At 41.1% G+C, this 21,298-nt stretch overlaps 1 protein-coding gene across 1 annotated transcript in view; it reads left to right on the forward strand.

Moving 5' to 3' along the window:
• Nucleotides 1-21,084, forward strand: part of CYBB (cytochrome b-245 beta chain) — a 33,918-nt gene extending 12,834 nt beyond the window's left edge. The window contains exons 5-13 of the mRNA XM_004000394.5: nt 2,539-2,684; nt 4,804-4,994; nt 8,101-8,230; nt 10,723-10,815; nt 13,119-13,372; nt 14,215-14,377; nt 15,496-15,642; nt 17,914-18,038; nt 19,124-21,084. Coding sequence (XP_004000443.1) covers nt 2,539-2,684; nt 4,804-4,994; nt 8,101-8,230; nt 10,723-10,815; nt 13,119-13,372; nt 14,215-14,377; nt 15,496-15,642; nt 17,914-18,038; nt 19,124-19,250 — 1,376 coding nt within the window. The 3' untranslated portion in view covers nt 19,251-21,084. The remainder of the gene's footprint in view (nt 1-2,538; nt 2,685-4,803; nt 4,995-8,100; nt 8,231-10,722; nt 10,816-13,118; nt 13,373-14,214; nt 14,378-15,495; nt 15,643-17,913; nt 18,039-19,123) is intronic.
• The last annotated feature ends 214 nt before the right edge of the window (nt 21,085-21,298 follow it).

Raw genomic sequence — 21,298 nt, forward strand, 5'->3', positions numbered from 1 at the left:
AACTCATGAGCCTTGAGATCATGGCCAGAGCAGAAGTTGGATGTTTAACCAACTGAGCTACTCAGGCGCCCCTAGATACCTTTTTTAAAATAAGAGATCAGCCTTTTTAGGTAGATCAAGTGGTGATTGGATATGTTGTATTTTTTAATTTTTTAAATTGAAGTATACATACAATATTATAATACAGACAACATATACATATACAATACATATAATACATACAATATTATATTGGTTTCATGTGTATGACATAGTGATTCGACAATCACATACACTATAAAATGCTCACCATGATCAGTGTAGTTACCAATAACACAAAGTTATTACAGTATTATTGACTGTATTCCCTATGCTGTACCTTATATCCCTGTGAGTTATTTGTTTTATAACTAGAAGTTTATATCTCTTAATCTCCTTTACCTATTTTGCCCATCCTTTCACCCCCAACCCCTCTGGCAACCACCAGTTTGTTCTCTGTATTTATGAGTCTGCTTCTGCTTTATTTGTTTGTTTGTTTTGGTTTTTAGATTCTATGTATAAATGAAATCATACGGTATTTATCTTTCTCTGTCTGATTTATTTCACTTAGTATAATATCCTCTCTAGGTCCATCCATGTTGTTGCAAATGTCAAGATCTCATTCTTTTTTTTATCGCTGAGTAATATTCCATATATATATACATGTATGTATATATGTATATATGTATGCACATACACGTGTGTGTGTATATATATATATACATATACATATATATATATATATATATATATATATATATATATAATAGCGTCTTCTTTTATCCATACCAGATGGTTGAATTTGATTTTTAACTCTGCTTAGGTTGCTTCCATAGCTCAGCATTGTAAATAATGCTGCTCTAAACATAAGGGTGCATATATCTTTTCAAATTAGTGTTTTCATTTTCTTTGGGTAGAATCCCTGGGTCAGATGGTACTTCCTTTTTGTTTTGTTTTTTTTGTTTGTTTGTTTTTTTGAGGAGCCTCCATGGGGTTTTCCATAGTGGCTGCACCAATTTACATTCCTGCCAAGATATGCTGTACTTTTTGAATGAATTCTGTTAAAAAATATTCATCACTCTTTCTTTCATCCCACTATTAGGATTTATTCAATTCCTAAAACTTTTTTTATCTTAGGCTCTTCTGACAAAATCCCAGTGTCTTCACCCTTTTCCACTCTTTTTAATATAAAAAAATTTGTTAGTTCACAAATGAGAGCTTTTATTTATCCATTACAAAAATACTAGGTTAAACATTTAGATTTATGGATTTCTTGCAGTAATGCTGCAGGGGCCACAACCCATAAGTTGAGAAGATATCTTATCTTAAGGGTAAGGTAGCCCTTATCAGCTAAGCATCTTCTTTATTATTATTGTTATTATTATATATAATAGGTATACATATGTATATATGTATGCTATATTATGTGTTGTTATTATTATCATTATTAAAGTGGTGGTGTTGGCACAAGGGATGCATCTGGAACCATTACCAAATCTCCACTAATTCACTTAATAAATAAGGGCTATGCCAGGCGATAGGCATGCACACAGGCATGGTGATAAACAAAGGAGACTTTTATTCTGCCCTTAAAGAGTCTGTCCCTAATTTGAGTAAAATAGGCTTAGATTGCAGGTGTTTAACTGGGCGTCTCTTCTCCTATTAGTAGATCATGAAGGCTTTCTGTGGCAAAGAAAATGGCTCAAAAGCAAAATGCATGATAAAATCTTATTAGAATGTAACATAGTGTAATGGTTAAGGGCATAGATTTGAGTGCCAGATTGCTTGGATTTGATTCTTAACTCTGCTACTTCCTAGCTTGGTGATCTTGGGCAAGATATTTAAGTATTCTATGCCCCGGTTTCCTCATCTGTAAGATGAGGTGATGATAATCGTCCCTACATCATTGGATCAATATAAGGATAAAGTAATTAAAGGCATGTATAACAGTTCTTGGTACCTAGTAAGTTGTATGTAAGTGCTTGTTAAGTAAGGAATGCAATTTTTAAGAAGATATTCACTGTTATGGCCATTGGTTTATATCAGATCAATAAAATTTTGTTATCTTTCTGTAGTAATGTCAGAGTCAGGTGAATGGGTCCGCTAAAGGCATATATTACATGAGAGTCTTCCTGTTTGAACATAAATGTATCAGGGGGAGAGAGGCAAAGAGAGCACATCCAAATATCCTCAGAGACCAAGGTTATTTTGTAGAATCTCAGAACTTGATTGGATCTTTAGGATGGTGTCGTTTAGCACCTTCATTTCACAAATGAGGAAACCAAGACCAGAGATGTCAAGTGATTTGTGTATGATCACACAACTAGAGAGTAGCTTACTGACTAGAATTGTCTTGCCCCTGTGGCCTGGACACCCAGTTCTTATTTGTGAGTGTCTTGGGCCATCCCTGTGTCTCCTTATAACTTATCATAGAGTCAGGGGCTATAGGCAGAAACCCAGCTCATAATAAAATTGTGCATACCCTTCACCCTGTTTGTTTCTCCTCTCTGTCCTCTTCAGCGATTCATACTATTGCACATCTGTTTAATGTGGAGTGGTGTGTGGATGCCCGATCCAACAATTCTGATCCTTATTTAATAGCACTCTCTGACCTTGGAGATAATCCTAATGAAACTTACCTCAATTTTGCTCGAAAGAGATTCAAGGTAAGTCTCCTATTTCCTGATTCAGATGTTCCCTAGACCATTAAAACTGAGGACTAGATTTCAGTGAGTGAAGAACCGCACTTGGCCAGAACAACAACAGTGACAAAAGTTGACTATCAGGGGGACAGTTCTGTAGTTTCTAAGAATGTGGGTACAGAGGAAATGTCTCCCACACTCCCAACCCCTCATGTGGAGGATCTCTAGTAGTTTTCCAGCTCCTTAAGCTCACCTGTGGAACCCGGAGTAACTCAGGCTCACCCATGACAATGCCCACCATCAAAGAAAGACAGGAACACACATCCAGTCAAACAAAGTTGGGCTTATTACTTACTGTGGCAAAAGAAGCCTTGCACCATGAGAAAGTCTGGGACATTCCGGGAAGGTGTTAACAGAGGCTTGTTAATAGAGGACATGGACTTGTGTAAGGTGGTTCTGGAGGGGTTTAAGAAAGCAAAGATCTGCTCTGGATCAGGTATGTTCAAGAATTGGGGGTCTTTCTAGGATTGGGTATCTTAGGAATGTTTCTCCAGGAGGCAGAAGGAATAGAATGGGGCTAAATCTGTAATCGGTAAAGAAGCAGCAGTCACTTGTGTTGTTGTCCTGGCTGAGACATAATTCTGGAGTGGTTTTATTTTTGTCTCACTCCACCACAGTCATAGAATGACCTCGTCTGATGCGGGTGTTGTATGCACTTGGTTATGTGAAACAGGGAACACTCCGGCCTCGGTGTTAGTACAAGGCTGGCCACTGACTGACAGCTGTCAGAGATGCTTTTCTTCTCTCTTGCCTACAACATCTGAGGGGTGGCCTATGTCTGCTAACCACCATTCTGTGAGAAGCCAGGTGCACTGGGAGTACTCAGCAGTCTTCCAGGGGCAGCCCTTTGGGGCATCCATGGCAAGCCCTGCTTCCCTTCCAACAGTGGCTAAAGCTTCCTACACTCAGAGGGAGAAGCTCCAAGTAAGTCATCCTCATGTGCTCAATGGCTTGGGAGGATGGCCAAGTCAAATTACTATACACCCAATTGCAAACGTGTTTCCTTGTGTTTAGCAGAGTATAAGAAAAGCCCCTTAATTTTGCAGAAATAATTCTCCTCGGGCTATCATGAAGAAAATACTTGCATCAAAGAAAACAGAAATTCTTTTTCTGTAATGTCTGGGATAATTTTCCTTTTGTTTGTTTCCTTTTGTTTGTCCGTTGTTTGCACAGTGATGTGTAAGGAAGGCAATGTGACCATACTAGATGGGCTGACACTGTCATGCTCTGCCTGGATTTCTCTGGACCACTTTTACTCTGTGCTCCCACACCTTTCTGTGTGTTTTCACTTTTGATTTCTGAGACCTGCGTTTCTTCCTCAGAGGACCACTCTGGGGCTATTGGAGTCCCTTTGTCCACAAACTCAGAGAACTGAAAGGGCCTGATGGCTACCTCTCTGAGGGCAGCCCTAGCCAAAAACTGATGGGGGCAGACCATGAAAGCCCATCCTCCTTGTCTTGAGTCAGGATGAACTCTGACGTGTGACTGAGTGTCCACAGTTCCTCGGCAGCATCAGGTGGGAGCTACCCTCTATATATATATATAAAAAAAACAGCCTGTGATCACCCTCCTTCTTTGACTTGTTCCTCTTTTGTGATCTATTACCCATCTTCTGACCAGTCTCTTCCTGGAGCACATGCACCCTCATCTCAAGGTCTACCTGCTTCAGGGGACCCCAGCCTAAGACGTCAGGCATGTCCAGAATACATTTGCAAAACAAAGTACTGTGGTCCTTTCCAAACCAAAGGGAGAAAGTGCTTCAGACCCTTTTAGGGCATCTTCTACTTGGCTGATTTCCTTTATTCGATCCTCCCTTACAACTATTTCAGTGTATCAGTTAGTACTTCCCATGATACCTCAGCCATGTAAATGTTTTCAAATTGAGAAATATCTATTCCAAGTCTGTATCTCTCTCTAGAGAGGGAATACCTATGGCCCTATACACTGGAAAGTTTATAAATAGGTAGTCCTGCATTTGAGAGCCTACCAGTAATGTGTGTGTGTGTGTGTGTGTGTGTGTGTGTGTGTGTGTGCGTGTGTGTGCATGTGTGTACATGTGTGTGTGCGTGTGTGTATTTTACAGAATCCTGAAGGAGGCCTATATGTGGCTGTGACTCGGTTGGCAGGCATCACTGGTATTGTCATCACACTGTGCCTCATATTAATTATCACCTCCTCCACCAAAACCATCCGGAGATCTTACTTTGAACTGTTTTGGTACACACACCATCTCTTTGTGATCTTCTTCATCGGGCTCGCCATCCACGGAGCTGAGTGAGTGTTTAATTTCCACCGTCGAGTACTTTAAGTCCTTCAGTTTCCAGGTGTGATGCTGTTAGAGGCACAGTGGCCTCCTTGTCTACGTGTGGTCAGCCTGTCTGCTGATAGAATATGAGGGGACAACAGGGGTCAGTTTGAGAGAGACCACTCCGCAACATTTTAGTTTCTTCTGCCTGATTCATAGCTATTATTTCTTTAGTTATTTAATAGGAGCTATTATTAATGCAGTTATTTCTAGCAAGCTTGAAAAATGCACCAAAGTTTGAGTGTCTTTGCAAGTGTATAAGGCATGTTAAGGGTGCTGGAGGGGTCTTGGATGTCTGCAGTGATGTTTCTTATGGTTTAATTGCTAGGAAATTAGTCCAACTCCCAAACTTGAGGGGCTAATGATTAAGCAGGTGAAAGTGTTTGCTGTAGTTCAATGAGTTTTGATTCAAGCTGGACATTTATTGATTGCCTACCATGTTTGAGGGCTGATCTCAGGTACTGTGGGGGAATACTAGAAGGAAAAATACATGGTTATTGCCTTCCAGCCTTCTAATATGATAAAGGTAAGAGCTCTCTTCTATTGAGCACTTGTTATAGACATGAAATGTTTCTTTTAGGTAGAGATGCTCTCACATCCCCATTTCCTGGGGGAGATTGTAGACAAGGAAACAGACTAACAGAGGTAAAATATGTAGCCCAAGTCACCCTGTTTGTAAGTGGCACAGCTGCTCTAAGGCAGGCTGTGACAAATACTCTCATAGAGACTCAGTGCCTGCATGTGTGGTTGGGACAGTTCCCTTATTGGGAATCCTATTTAATATCAGGTTTCCTTTTTATGCTATTTCACACCAGCTGGTTCTCACACCTGCACACAAAAGTAGGCGTGGGGAAGTTCCCTGGTGGGTCTGAGGCTCTATAGCTAAGCATGAAGGGAGTAGATACTCAAGGCTCAATGACTCTGCTGAGAGCCAAGTTGGCCTAGAGGTGATTAAGACCTGAGTGTGAAAAGGGGAAGGGCAGGAAGGAGCAGCACTGAGCAACTACTTGTGTGCATTCTTAATCCACTTGCTGACTCCGACCCCTGATCAGCTCTTAAGCACCGGGAAATCTGTGTAGACAAAGAATCTCTTGACTTTCCTAAAGCAACTGAAAATCTTTAAATGGGATGTGGTCATAATCCAGCTGTTTCAGAGAATCCTAGAGAAAACAAAATGAATCTCTCCCCATCTCTAGTTTAGTAATTCCGGCACTTTATGCTTGTACAGTTTCTCAACTATACATTTTCCTTTGGAGCAGGCAGAGGAGATGGATTTACCCCACTCTCCATCCGAACAGAATCTGCTACGTACATTGGTTGGCTGATTGCTCACAGTCTCCTGGCCAGGCAGAAGCTGAGCTAGGATTAATATCCAGGTTTTCTGACTTCTGGTCCTGGCAGTGAGAAGACAGGAGAATCCCCTCCCCCCCCCCCTTTTTTTCCCTCTCACTTACTCCGCATGTGAACTTGGGCATTAGAAACTTTGATAGTTATCATTTGTTAGACTCTTACTTTGTGCCCAGAATTTTTTATGCATATTGCCGATTGATTACTAAAATAAATCTTTAATTAGGTATTATTATTACCTATTTTACAGATAAAGAAACTGAGGCTTGGAGGAAGTTCAATAACTTCCCAAGGCCACCAAACTAGCAAGCGGTAAACGTGGGATTTGAAACCAACGCTGTCTGACCTAGGCCCAGAAGTGTTTTCTCCAAATCATTCTGCTTCTAATTACTAGTCTCTCTAAGCTTCGGTGTTCTCATATGTAAAATGGGGGTGCTAATACTTACCATTCAATCTTGTTATGAGAGTCAACTGAGATAATTTGTGTACAGTGCCTTTCCCCAGGTCTGGCACAGTAATTCTCTGCCCCCAAACGTAAGGACAGAAAGGGATGGTTAACAGCCTTGAATTAGAACAGTCACAGGAGCCTCTACTTGGCTCAGTCGGCTAAGTGTCTCACCCTTGGTTTTCGCTGAGCTCATGATCCCAGGGTCGTAGGATCGAGCCCCGTGTCAGGCTCTGTACTGGGTGTGGAGCCTGCTTAGAATTCTGTCTCTCTCTCTCTTTCTCTCTCTCTCTCTCTCTCTCTCTCTCTCTCTCTCTCTCCTTCTGCTCCTCTCCTCCTCTCTCTCTGTCTCTCTCTCTCTAAAAATAAGTGTTAAAAAAACCATTTGCAGAATGTACCAAGTGGCACAATAAAGTTTAGCTCCCCCATAGAAACTATTGCAAAGGGCCTTTTGTGCCTCTATTCTCACATATTCTGAAGACCCTGCAATTTATGTTCCTTGAGGTCAGGAACCTGACTTACCTGACCTTGTGCCTCCCTTCCTCTGTTCCCACTAAACCCACATTGTCTTGTGTGTTAGCAGTTGCTCAATTACAGTTTATGGAATTGAAATGAATGGGCTGTGAGCACTTCAAAGGGCACACCATTAGTGCCGACGTCTGTGAGAATGTCATAATCTCCACAGAGTCTTCTTAAATTGATAAAACTTTTTGGTTCAATTTAGGCAATTTGGGTTCAACCGATGAAGCACTTGGACTAAGCCTCAAAGCTACTGTGTATGAGTGTATGGACTGTCAACTACACAAGGGTGCCTGTCCTCAAGGCATAAAATTAGCCCACGCTTTGCTGGCCATACTCTTTGCCTCTAGTACTGCCCTCTCAGAGGGGGCGTCTTTTTCTAATTTGCACCAAGGCACTGTATGGGCTACTCATTGCTCTGTTAGATTTACGGTTTTCCTGTTTCCGTTTGTTTATAAGTGAAAGTAACACTCGAAACGGAAGCACAGATGCTCCCTTTAAGAAAACACATATTAATGATCCAAAACTTACCCTGTACGATGTTACCTATACTTTGTGCCATTGTACATATCTTTTTTCTATTGCTGAAGAAGACATATTTTCTTTCCCTTCCTCAAATCTATTCAGAGGGGTCAATAATATATTACTGGTAAATGGAAAGTACAGGATTCATATTAGAATACTTGAAATATGCCCAGAGTCTCAAAATACTAAGAGCTTGATTTCTTGCTACTAAACCATCCGGACTTACATTTCCTCCCCAGGCGCATTGTACGTGGGCAGACCCCACAGAGTTTAGACGAACACCATCACGAAATTTGTGAGAAAAGGATCTCAGAATGGGGAAAAATAAAGGAATGCCCAATCCCACAGTTTTCTGGGAACCCTCCTATGGTATGTACAATTCATTGTTACTTTTACAATTTCTTTACCAACCATCTTCAAACTGTGTCTAAGAAATACGTACAAATGTCATAGAGCTGTCCATTACGAAGGCCATGGAAGTGCTAGAATGTTATGTGTCTAGTTTTTTCTGCTACACTTATTGTCTAGAATTATTTCTTGAAAAATAAGGATTGCATTGGTCTGTTCTGAACATCCTGATCTAAAACTTGAAAAAGGATTGTTTTTGAAAGTGCTGTTGGGGTTCAAGAAATTCCATCTCTTCTCTTCTGGATATGAGGCCATGATAGCAGTTAATGATTTCCAGAGGGATTCCATTCTGAGCTGAGTTGGATGACTCAGATAGTCACTTAGAAGGAGCTATGAGCCTCTTTGGATATAAGGTTCCTACCAACACCCAAAGGCTTTGCGTATAGAGCAGGAGTGTGGCAAGGGTGCCCATGGGAAAACATGCAGGAATATTAACCCTCTGTTCAGACCTCCTGTTGGGTGCTCTGCACAATTCCATTTTGTGTATTCTCAATATCTCTGCTCCACTGAGTGAGAAGTGGGCCCTGTGTTCTTCATATCTTTTCTTCCATTGACAGGCAGTATACTCTATTGGTTATCATGCTAACCGTTGGTATAAAACTAGGCAAAAATCAACATCTGTATAGGGCTTCTGGACAGGATTATAATTTTTTTAAGCACAGTGTAACAGAAAGGCAGACGTCCCATCTCATTTTCTCCTTAATTTTTTCTACTTTCCTACTCTACCAGTTTTCTTCCTCTCAGACACAGTATGCTGTCCAGGGACTTAACATCTTGAAGCAACCTTGCTCATTAATGAAAGCACCAGACGTCTCAATGCACTGCCCCTCTACATACAGACATCAATAGAAAGGAAAAAAAAGGAACTGTATTGCAGGCCCTCATATGTTTTAGGGGAAGGCACATTTCCTTGAAGACAGCTGGAATCAGAGTACTACCTTAATAGGCACCTACCTCAAAGGAGCTTCTGGGTTTCTGGGATTAGAGGCAATGTCCGAGACCTGGCTCCATTCAGTGGGGCCCCATTGTGGCACCCAGGAAATAGATGGATGATGCTAGGATGTTTTTTTTTTAATTTTTAATGTTTATTTATTTTTGAGAGAGAGAGAGAGAGAGAGAGAGAGAGAGAGAGAGAGTAGGGGAGGGGCGGAACTGGACAGAACTGGAAGCGGGCTCCAGGCTCTGAGCTTTCAGCACAGAGCACGACGCAGGGCTCGAACCCACGAACCGTCAGATCATGACCTGAGCCGAAGTCGGACACTTAACTGACTGAGCCACCCAGGCGCCCCAGATGTCAGGATGTTTTAAAAACCTGTCCCATGACGGGGCACCTGGGTGGCTTAGTTGGTTAAGCATCCAACTCCTGATTTGGGCTCAGGTCATGATCTCACAGTTCTGTGGGTTCAAGCCCCGTGTGGGCTCTGTGCTGACAGCATAGAACCTGCTTGGGATTCTCTCTCTCCTCCTCTCTCAGTCCCTACCCCGCTCTCTCTCTCTGTTAATAAACATTTAAAAAGTTTAAAAAATTAAACAAAAAAAACCTGTCCCTTGAAAACAAAGGCCAGCAGCAGAATATTTCTAACTTTCGGGGCAGATGTTCAGGTGCTCTCAACTTCCAATAACAAGTTTCTTCAAAAAATTTAATAGAAAGACCATATGTGAGACTTTGGAATTTTTTTTTCTTTCTTGGAATCCATTCTGGAATGCCATCTTTTTAAGTAATGTTGCCTTCTAAAGCTCTTGGCTATTTCAGATATTAAACTAGGAACCTAACTGACTGCGCCCCAGGATGGATCTGTGTGTCCTAAAGGTTTTTATTATAGCCAATAATAGTACAGGGTAACTCCAGTGTTATGAAACACTGGAGTTTCTGACCAGAAGGGGATCTAAAGAAATCTAAAAGTCTTTGGGCTTATCCCTATTCAGCAGGTATATTGCAAAGCTCTGAGAACTTACCAGGATATTGGAGAAACAGCTGCATTCTTGCATAAAATTTCTTATCTTGCAAAAGATTAAGCTTTGACTGCATGGCTGAGAGAAAGCAACTTCAATGTTGCATTGAAAAATATGGTGTTGTTGAAATGGTATCCTTAAGAGAAACATTAATTCTGAAACCAACCTTGCTCTACTGTAAGGTTATTGCAACTGCTGTTGCAACACGAGGAGGAAATCCCATTCTTTTGGACAGTTCCTCTTGGGAGAGTTTCATACTGTAGATGAAGTTCCCCAATGTGGCCAAGGAGAATGCTCATTTTTATCGACTCAAAAATTTGCTTTGATTTTAGATATTTTATGATGTGTTCTGTTGTACAACAAATTTACTAATCTAATATCAAATATTTAAACAAGCCTACAAAGATTAACTTGACTTCTACAATGTTTTGTCCTCATGAATCTTGTATTACCTACTACCCCTTAACACATCCTGTTTTCATTTTTTGCTCCAATTACAGACTTGGAAATGGATTGTTGGTCCCATGTTTCTGTATCTCTGTGAGAGGTTGGTACGGTTTTGGCGATCTCAACAGAAAGTGGTCATCACCAAGGTATTGTCTGGTTTCCGAATTACTAATAGCATCTAACTATACCATGAACAAGTTTACCCAAGTTCTCTATATCATTGGTCAGAGCTGTCTTTCACCCGGTTTCTTTCAATTAAACGTAGGGTAGAGAGAAGACCTATAGTTAATTTCAGTCAGTGTACTCAGCTTGATAATCAAGTGGTTGGACCTTTTAACTCGGGGAGCTACAAGTTAACATTTTCTGTTGAAAAATAAAGCCGACTGTTTTGCGTGCATGAATCTCTCTCTCTCACTCTCTTTCTCTCTCTCTCTTTCAGTGTGTGTGTGTGTGTGTGTGTGTGTGTGTGTGTGTGTGTGTGTAGAGGGGAGAAGCATACAGTGATGATGTGAGCAGATTAAGAGTGAAGAGGCAAAACACATGGGTTCAAGAGGGCACACACTGAGCCTTAAAATACTCAGATGTTAAAAGAACCAGGGAGCCAAGGGCAGGTCTGACTGAGGTTGAGATAGCATTCCAAGTCTCCCTTTATCTCCTTTTCTGTGCTGTGTATGTAATCATAGAATATCAGAGTTGAAGAATCCAAAGTCTCAAGGAGGTTAGTAACTAAACTGCATCTAGAATTGAGTTCATCAACACCAGGTACAAGGTGGCCTTTTTCCCCCATGCTTCTATGCTGCTTCTCATTACTAACTATGTAAATATACAAAACTAATTAAATAGAAATAGAAATTCCTGCTTATAGCTTCAGGAAACAACAGACAAAGCTAGTTTTATCAAATAAAATTTAATTCAACTCAATACAGTTCAACAAATGTTCCATCCTCCACCCAAGCTTTTCTTTCTTGGCATCTATGGAAGGCCAGAGTAAAGTTAGTCCAGCTGGCCTTAGAAATCGTGAAATATAGGAAGCGACAGCACTTCTCCTTTTATGATACTTCTATTGTATTATAAGAAAAAACCCAAAGATGAGCAAAAAGAGCTGCCACAAAATTTTCCTTATTAGGTCAGACCTGACTAAGCAGACAAGGATTTCCCTTAAACATATTTCAAAGACAAACTTGTTTTCCTGTGGAGAAAATATTCACTTTCTTCTTATAAACATAGATATTCATTTTCTTCTCAAAAAAGAAAAGAAAAGAAACAAGATGTCATCCAAAAGTATTCCACTGTCAATTCTGTCTACTGGTACAGTTTATTTAGTTCCATCCCAATTTCGCCTGTGGTATCGAAATTGCAACAGGGTAAAAAATGTTTTCACCATACAAAATTGCAACATGGTGAACATCATTTTCAAAATAATTTTCATAAATTTTTATTTTCTGTTTTCAAAATGAAGCATTGTGGCTCTTTGTTTCAGTGAAGAAAGGAAGTCAGTTACAGCTTATCATTTAACATCTATTTAAATCACAAGTTTTGGAAATGTTTCACAATGTGTATCAAAAGGATTTCCCACTTTACTCCTCCTCGCTCACAGAAAGGAAAGTTTCACATTATCAGTCAACATTTGGGAAGCTGCTGTTTTGTTTCTATTGATTTTTCTTTTCCTTGATGTCCCTTGTTTTTTAGTTGTACATAGAAAGTCCTAGGTATCTCAAGAATTGTCCCAGAAATATATTACTTTCTGCATTGTAATCACAGCTTTTGATTGTGTTTTTTAAAATTATTTACCAACTCACCAGTTGATGGATGTCTGGACTGTTTCCAATGTTTTGCTCTTATAAACAAAGCTGTCGTGAACACTTGTATACATAGAGAATGAGGATGGCAATGGGTGGTTGGGGCCTGGCTTTGGGAGAGATGGATGGTATACTTCCCAGGTAGGTAGAAATGTAGAAACAATGCGTGGAATCAGGCAGATTCAAGGTGTGGCTCAGGACAAAGGTAGACTAGTACCTTAGGCTTGGTTTGGGGGATGTTACTATACTACTAGCCAATGGGGTCTCCTTCTTCTATCCAGCTGCCAAGGCTCTCAATCATCCCCTGGGGAGGCAGGAAGACTGAGCAGGAAGACATCTCTTCTTCCTGTCTGTAGTTACCTGCCTTGACTTCTTGGAGAAAAAAATATCACAATAGGCTGGTGTCTTAAGTTAGATTCCCTGGCAAAGAGTCTGAAACAGCAAACTGCATACAGAAGGTTTGTTGAGGCATAGTCTCAGGAGAGGAACCTGCAAAAGAAAAGAAAGTCAGGACGGGGGAAGAAATAGCTGACCCTCAATGAGGTCGCAACTGCAGCCTCAGCTGATGCTACAGGGCATGCCAGGGTTGGGATGACTCTTGGGAGTTGTCCCAAGTTGAGGAGAGGGGCTCAACTTGTTTTGTTCCGTAGGTGGTCACTCACCCTTTCAAAACCATTGAGCTACAGATGAAGAAGAAGGGATTCAAGATGGAGGTGGGACAATACATTTTCGTCAAGTGCCCCAAGGTGTCCAGGCTGGAGTGGCACCCTTTCACGCTGACCTCCGCCCCTGAGGAAGACTTCTTTAGCATCCATATTCGTATCGTTGGGGACTGGACAGAAGGACTTTTCAATGCTTGTGGCTGTGATAAACAAGAGTTTCAAGATGCTTGGAAACTACCTAAGTAAGTACAAAGTGTGTATGTACGAAAGTGTATGAGTTCAGGGAAAATGTCACTAAATAGCTCCTCTTTTCCCGTCTCTCACTCTACTATCTGTAGGACACACAAGTTCTACAAATATAGGCAGCTATCTCTGTGTTCCCCATTGTATGTGTGTGGTGTGTTTATGCGTATAAGTCTTGTGTGAAACATAAAATATTTGAATCAAACATTAATAACAAATATTCCCAAATTCCTTTAAATGGGTAAGGGTCAAGGCCAAGTTATATTAACTTTTCTAACAAAGTTATAGTGTATCAAAGATGTTCTTAAAATTTAATTGATATATGTTATTTGAGGGTAAATGCCACATATTATTCACTTTGTCCCCTCATTCCCACATGCCTGAGACAGTGCTGGGCACTTAGTAGATGCTAGAGAAAAGCTTGTTGATTCACTCGATGAATACACAAGTGCAAATTGAAGATATTAAATTTATAAGATGTTATGACAGAAAATTCTCAGTTTACCTCAGGGTGTGATGTAAACAGGAATCTCGTGCGTGCGCGCGCGCGCGCGTGTGTGTGTGTGTGTGTGGTAGGTGAAGGGTGTGGAGAGATGAAAAAACACCCTTGAGAGTTATCAAATGTTTTCAGTTAGCTAAAACTTCCTTTTATTACTTCCAACCACACTGTTGACATCAGGTTCATTACTTGAAAGCTATTTCAGAAAAGAAAGTGCCCCATAGATACGTCGTCCCGGTTTGATGTGACATATTGCACACACCCCCAGTGAAAACCTGTGCCCCATCCTGCTCTGAAGTGCAAGATAGCCCCGTAACCATCTCCTCACACGCCTCCTTCCAGGATAGCTGTTGATGGGCCCTTTGGCACCGCCAGTGAAGACGTGTTCAGTTATGAGGTGGTGATGTTGGTGGGAGCAGGGATCGGGGTCACACCCTTCGCATCCATTCTCAAGTCCGTCTGGTACAAATATTGCAATAATGCCACCAATCTGAGGCTCAAAAAGGTAAGTTCTCTCATTTTTCACAGGGCTCGGATAAGGTCGTTAGGTTCTGCCTAGTGAAGCCTGAGAGAGACTTCAGGGCAGAGGCTGGCAGAGACCAAAGGAAGTGAAGACAAGTTCTGCGTGGTTGCAGCGAGACTGACTTCTCATAAAAGGGTGATTTGAGAAGTTAAATGTGCTTTCATAGAAGCAGGTCTATTATCGAAAGCAATGTACTATGATCGTACAGCGTTAGTAGAAATTCACAAGAAACGAAGATGCGACAAAGTGTTCACAACCCCAGTCCAGTAGCTATTGTTTTTGTGTATTCTCTTCCAATATTTCCCCACAAGTTTACATACTCCTGGAAAGTTGTACATATACCTTCATGTCCTGCTTTAGCAGAAACATATTATGGTGTTTTTCAGTGTTGTCACAGGCTTTATAATGATCCTTTTTAATGATTCCTCCGTGTTCCATTGAGAGGATATAGAAAAACTTTTCTATCATCCTGTGTTAGACATTGAGGTTGATTCCATTTCCAGTCCCCCAGTACTTTTTAGTTTGCAAGGGGAGGGCAGGAGACATGTCCTTTCATGAAACGTTTACTTTCTTCTGGGCAGCTCCTCAGAATAAATTCCCAGGGCATTTTTTTGGTCACATGTAAATTTGGTTTCCTTGCCTGGTAAAGGACACCTTGAATGAAACGTGAGTCATTCTAATAACTATAGAGGTAACCTCTAATAGGGACATGGAGTGTACCTTGACTTTTCATTCTCCCCTTTCTCTCTTTACTGTATGGAGGAGGAACTCAGGAATGCCTGATCCTATTGTGCACAAAGGAAGCCAGGGATCTGGGGCTGGTAAGGGCAGACCTAGAGGGAAAGTGGGGAGCTAATGTTTTTTCCTAAGTCATGTACTTCTGAGATCAAGCTATTGATTTACTGCCCCGCCAGTGTGAAGGCCAGCACAGGTTCACGCGAGCTAGCTTATGAAACGCCCAGCACTTTCGGAAAAGCTATGTTTCCAGGCGTTCTGAGCAGCAGGAAAAAGCCGAGTGGGGGGAAGAGCAGAAATCCATATATCAGTTGTGATAAGGCCTATTTAAATCTAGACTGCTTCATGATCTGTGGCTCTTGCAGATATACTTCTACTGGCTCTGCCGGGACACGCACGCCTTTGAGTGGTTTGCCGACTTGCTGCAGCTGCTGGAGACCCAGATGCTGGAGAGGAATAACGCCGGCTTCCTCAGCTATAACATCTACCTCACCGGCTGGGATGAGTCTCAGGTGAGGGCGACGTCCCAGATCTCAGGTCCTTCCCCCAGTGTCCAGGGCTGACTGACTTCCCTTTGGTTATGGGAGTATTTTGTGTACCGTTTTTACCAAGAACTGTTGATGGATTTCAGTGATCCAGCCTGTCCACCCTCACTCAATATCCCCACGTGTTCAGACTAACGAGCCTAGATTCAAAGTTAGTATCTGAGGAACAGATCAAAGCTAAGGAACCTACAAGGGAATAGGTGCCATGACTTTGACTGTATTAAAGCCACATTCCTCCCAGGGGACTCAAACCAGGTGGACAAGATGATCCACCTCTCTTTATATCTCTCTCTCTATATATCTCTACCTTTATATCAGTATACACACACACATATTCCTCTAATTTTATGTTTATGTGTGTTTTTCAATATACACAATGCATTTAATAAGTAGTAATAATAACTGCTCATAGTTATTAAGCCTATACTATGTGCTAGGTACTTTTATTAGTGTTTAAATAGATTGTCTAATTCAATCCTAACAACAGCCCTATGAAACAGCTACTGTTATTATTCACACTTTATAGGTGAGAAAACCAAAGCCCAGAACAGGTTAGGTCATTTGTCCAAAGGTACTGAACTAGTAAGAGGCAGAGGCAGAATGTTCCAGAGCCTGCACTCTTAACAACTCCCAGAGTTCATGATTATCATTTATATTTGATAATATATTGAAATATAGTTAATGAAGATGATATATATTGTGTATATATGTATATATGTATGTATGTATGTAGCATATATGTATGTGTGTATATATATATGTGGGTATAGTATACTATGTAATGCATGAGACATAACACATTATACACACACACACACACACACACACACACACACACACACAAACATGTACCCCTCCCTCCAGGCACATTGCAAAATTTCATGTTTGCAATGAAAGCATTCTACAATTTATAAGACAGCCCCTGCAACAAAGAACTATCTGGCTTCAAATGTCAAAAGTGTTGACATTGAGAAATTCTGAAACAAGTTAATGATTCCTAGGGGGTAACATCTTTCTAAATAAGCAAACATTAATTACTTGGCCTGGAAGCAACAGAAGCTATCCCCCTGTGTGAGGAGCTAAGGCAAGAGTGTCTGCCTATCACTGGCCAGTGTCTCTACTGGCCATAGCCACACATTGGCGCCTGGTGTTTGTGAAAACTGGTTTCTCATTTGGGTTTTGGTGTATTGTTTATCATAGACTCTCTGGGTCTTAGATGAGTCTGGTTGCAAGTGTAGATCCAGGGACACATGACCATGAAAAGTGCTGCTCTAGAAAAATGGGATTTCGCAATGCCACTTCTGTAATTTTAAAAGCAAAACAACAACAAATATTTGATCAAAATGAGACGGGGGGAAAATATATAATATATAAATCACTTGGCAGTTTTATTATTTAAAAACTCACGCACCATTTTTTAAATGGGAAATGTATTTGCATTGAAAAACAATTATTTTGCTTTACAAAACTGGTCTCTACAGGGTTATGAAACCAGACTGGCCACCCTTCTTAGCCCATCATCCATCCCCTGTACAGTGAATTTAAAATCTGATTTAAGTTTTAAATACATTTAATTAACCACTTTTATGAAAAATATTTGTTGTTCAAACTGAGGCTCCCTAGAAGGGTGGCAGAAAACAACATGTGACTGTGTGTGTACACACACACACACACACACACACACACACACACACAGACTAACTTTATTTATTTATTTTTATTTATTTATTTATTTATTTTCTCAACGTTTACTTATTTATTTTTGGGACAGAGAGAGACACAGCATGAACGGGGGAGGGGCAGAGAGAGAGGGAGACACAGAATCAGAAACAGGCTCCAGGCTCTGAGCCATCAGCCCAGAGCCTGACGCGGGGCTCGAACTCACGGACCGTGAGATCGTGACCTGGCTGAAGTCGGACGCTTAACCGACTGCGCCACCCAGGCGCCCCAACACAGACTAACTTTAGACTTGATTTGTTGTCTCATTGTGTTACCAAAATATCAGTGCATTTTAATCTGTTTTAGTTCTTAGCAATTCTCTTAAAGGTCTGCCCTTCTAGATTGTAAGTTACCTGAGGAGACCCAGTTTTTTCATCTTTGTTTACCTTCTAGCCTTCAACTATATATATATATATAGTTAAAACAGATAGTGAAACTTCGTTTGTGAGATATGTAAAGATATCTGTGGGTTTTTTTATAGCATGTCTCTGCTTTGTGAATTCATGTCCTTTCCTACAGGCCAATCACTTTGCTGTGCATCACGATGAGGAGAAAGACGTGATCACAGGCCTGAAACAAAAGACCTTGTATGGACGGCCCAACTGGGATAATGAATTCAAGACAATTGCGAGTCAACACCCAAAGTAAGGAGTCCCCCACCACAGTGTTCTTGAGGCCCATGGCCTGCCTAAAGCAGCAACTCTCAAACACGGCTCGATTTGTGTGCTCTGAAAACCAAAACACCTAGGTTACTATCTTCACACCCAATAAAATTTTCTAGATATGTACGACTTTACAAGAGAGTGTTTAAATCACACGAAAATTACCTGGAGAATTATTATAAACAAAGATGCTTGTGCCCCCCACCTCCACGTTTCTGAACCCTTTTCCTCCTAAGAAGGGTCGTAACTTGGTTCTTTTCTTTCAGCTCCTAAATTTCACCAGTGTATCTACTTCTTCTAATTTAATACGATTCATACTTTTATTATTAAGGAGACACCATCCCCACTTTCAGTTTTAGTTTTGGGGTCTAAAATCATAAGTTGATAGACATCCTAAGGTCCTTTCTGCCTTCATTAAAGCTTTAGCCGTTCTGAAACTTTGAGGGGATCCTCTATCTTACTAGAACTCACGATAAACTCAAGAATCACCATGAACACACCCTTCAGGCCATTGCTTTGTACGCTTTAATGAGCATATAAATCACTTGGGGATCTTTTCACAATGCAGATGCTGATTTAGTAAGTCTGGGGTGGGAGTCGAGAACCTACATTCTTAAAAAGCGGACTAGGAGGCTATTGGTCTGGAACCACACCTTGAGGAACGAGACTTTAGAATCTAAAACACGGAGAGATGAATCCCCACCAAGCTCTTGGCCGAGTTGGTGAACCTAAAGCAGATTTGTTCCTGATTTCAAGATGCTGGAGACGGTTTGGGGACATAGAGCCCTGAAGTGAAGTAGCCCACAGACTCACGAATTCACCACCATTTTCTCTGTGGTAGAGGTCTCTGTAAACTCTACTTGAATGTCATTTCCCAGGGCGGTCAACTGCCTTTTGAAGCTGTCGCCACAAACAGGGCTGAACCACTCTCCTGCAGGGTAATCTGAACTCTGCCATTAGTGGAAAAGACACAGGGGCAGAGGGAAATAAGAGATTCCCCCAGGTGCTTTGTAGTCTATCTCATCCAAAAGCCTAAAACGGTTTATTTTTCCTTTCCTTCCCCAAAGTACCAGAATAGGAGTTTTCCTCTGCGGACCTGAAGCCTTGGCGGAAACCCTCAATAAACAGTGCATCTCCAACTCTGAGTCTGGCCCTCGGGGAGTGCATTTCATTTTCAACAAGGAAAACTTCTAACTGGTCTCTTCCACGAGAAAATCAGTGAGGATTATGCTGCCAAGTACCCAACCCAATAATGCTAGTTGATAATGTAAGTTCCCCCCTTAAAAAGAGAGAGAAAATGAAGTTACAATGTGCAGGTTTTCCCTGAAAGGGATGTCAAAGATGTCAAAGATCATTTGATAGTGGTAATTTGCATTTGTATGGGGCTTTATGGTTTTCAGAGCACTTTTACAAACTGTATTTCATTTTTCACTCACAGTAATGCCAGAGAAAGGTAGGACAAGGATTCCTGGACTCAGTATTTAGGATAAAAAAAATAGGGACTCGAAATGGTGAAGTAACTTCTTAACATTATGAAGCTTGGACCTAGTGCACGTCGCTCTGGGTTTTGTGGTCTTTCCATGATACCAGGCTGCCTTAAACTAAGAACTGGGACAAATAGGTATGTGATATGCCCATCTGCTTTTAAAAAGCATCTACCCCTTGTTTTATTTAAATACACACACAAAATGTCTCTTATTTGTGTGGCTAATGTTTTATTGTCATATCATCATCATCATCATCACCATCATCATCATCATCACCATCAACAAATTTATGCCCTAGAAATGAAAATCCCCAGCTTTACTGTGTAGCTATTGAATTCACACCCCATAGAATGTTCTAGATATCCATGAGTTCAAGAGAGAGCCTCTAAATCACTGTTAGTGTGGCCAGAAACAGTTGGTTTTTTTCTTAGAACTGCTTCTATTTCTGGAAACTAAAACAGCTTTATTTGCCCCACCCTCTGAAGCCACAGATATTTAGAACTACTTTGGTAATGAGGAAGGAAGAAAAGAAAGCTGGGGGAAGGGCACAAGACTGGTTTAGGAGGAAAGGGTGAGGGAAGGGGGAAGAGAACAGGAGAATGAAAGAAAGCAAGAAAGTTCTCACACTGGTCACTTTCCACCCTAGATTTCTTAGTCTTGTTATGTATTGAATGTAATTGAAGGAGGCTTACACATAATTCATTTTATTTTGATTACATGTGGTATTGAATCTGAGATTCTGGTTGCAAATTTTGACGCTGGATGGGCATATGCATTGGACTGGGATGAAGTAGTAATAACTCAGTTGTTCCTTTGGGCTCCCGGGACATGCAGGTCACTGAGGGCTGGTCCCGACAAGTCAGGCTTGCTGTGAGAATGTTGCCTCCCCAGAATGTCCCAGGAAGGTTTTTACTTACAGAAACTTAGGTCCAGCCTGTTCATACTGAAACCCAGGTATCACTTGATTCATTCACCAAATTTTTATTGTGCTATTTACTATGACTCGGGCTCTGTGCTCATAGTTTCAGTTCTTTATACCAATGTGTGAAGAAGCAATCACAGTTCTGAAAATTCTGAGAATCCTGGCCGTCTCTAACCCTGTGGCATGAGTAAAACCAACTCCCTTGTTGCTCTGAAAATATTTCTCCAGGGTTTTTTACCTTGATACCAGAATAGTTACCAAAACAGAGAGCCCTGTCCTGTGTTATCCTGGTTACGAGATGAAAAATGAAGTGTAAAAGTGCTCGCCATTACCATATTCTTCTCCCAAGCAGCTAGCTGCCAGCTGCCAATACAGCTTTTTTCAGCTTTTAGTATTTAGCGCTTAGCAACAGGTACCAAGAGGATGATTAAGCATTGTTTTTAATCTCAACGCTATGAAGGCTTCTCTGAGTTCTCCTGCTTTTGCAATATTGCATTTATGAAATTTGAATACTTGTAGGTGCTGTATTTGAGTACTTTGGTGGGGAGGGGGGGCTCTGGGATATAATCCTAGGAAGAACTGTTAAAACCGTGCTCAACTATTAAAATTGATGAGCTTCTGTTGGTGTCTGTGTTATCGATCTTCTTCATATTAAAGGGTGGATTCAAACAGCAAAGATTTGCTCTGCCCCAGTGGGGTTGAGAGTCTGTGTTTTTGCACGTGACATGCCAAACATGTCATGATTTATGGGTTGGGAAGGGAAAACTGGGTACTGAGTTCTATTGCTCATGTCCTAGGGACCCTCACAGCACTGGTAGGAGACAATACAGTGT

The sequence above is a fragment of the Felis catus genome, chromosome X (assembly GCF_018350175.1).
Source record: "Felis catus isolate Fca126 chromosome X, F.catus_Fca126_mat1.0, whole genome shotgun sequence".
NCBI classification, from domain to species: Eukaryota; Metazoa; Chordata; class Mammalia; order Carnivora; family Felidae; genus Felis; species Felis catus.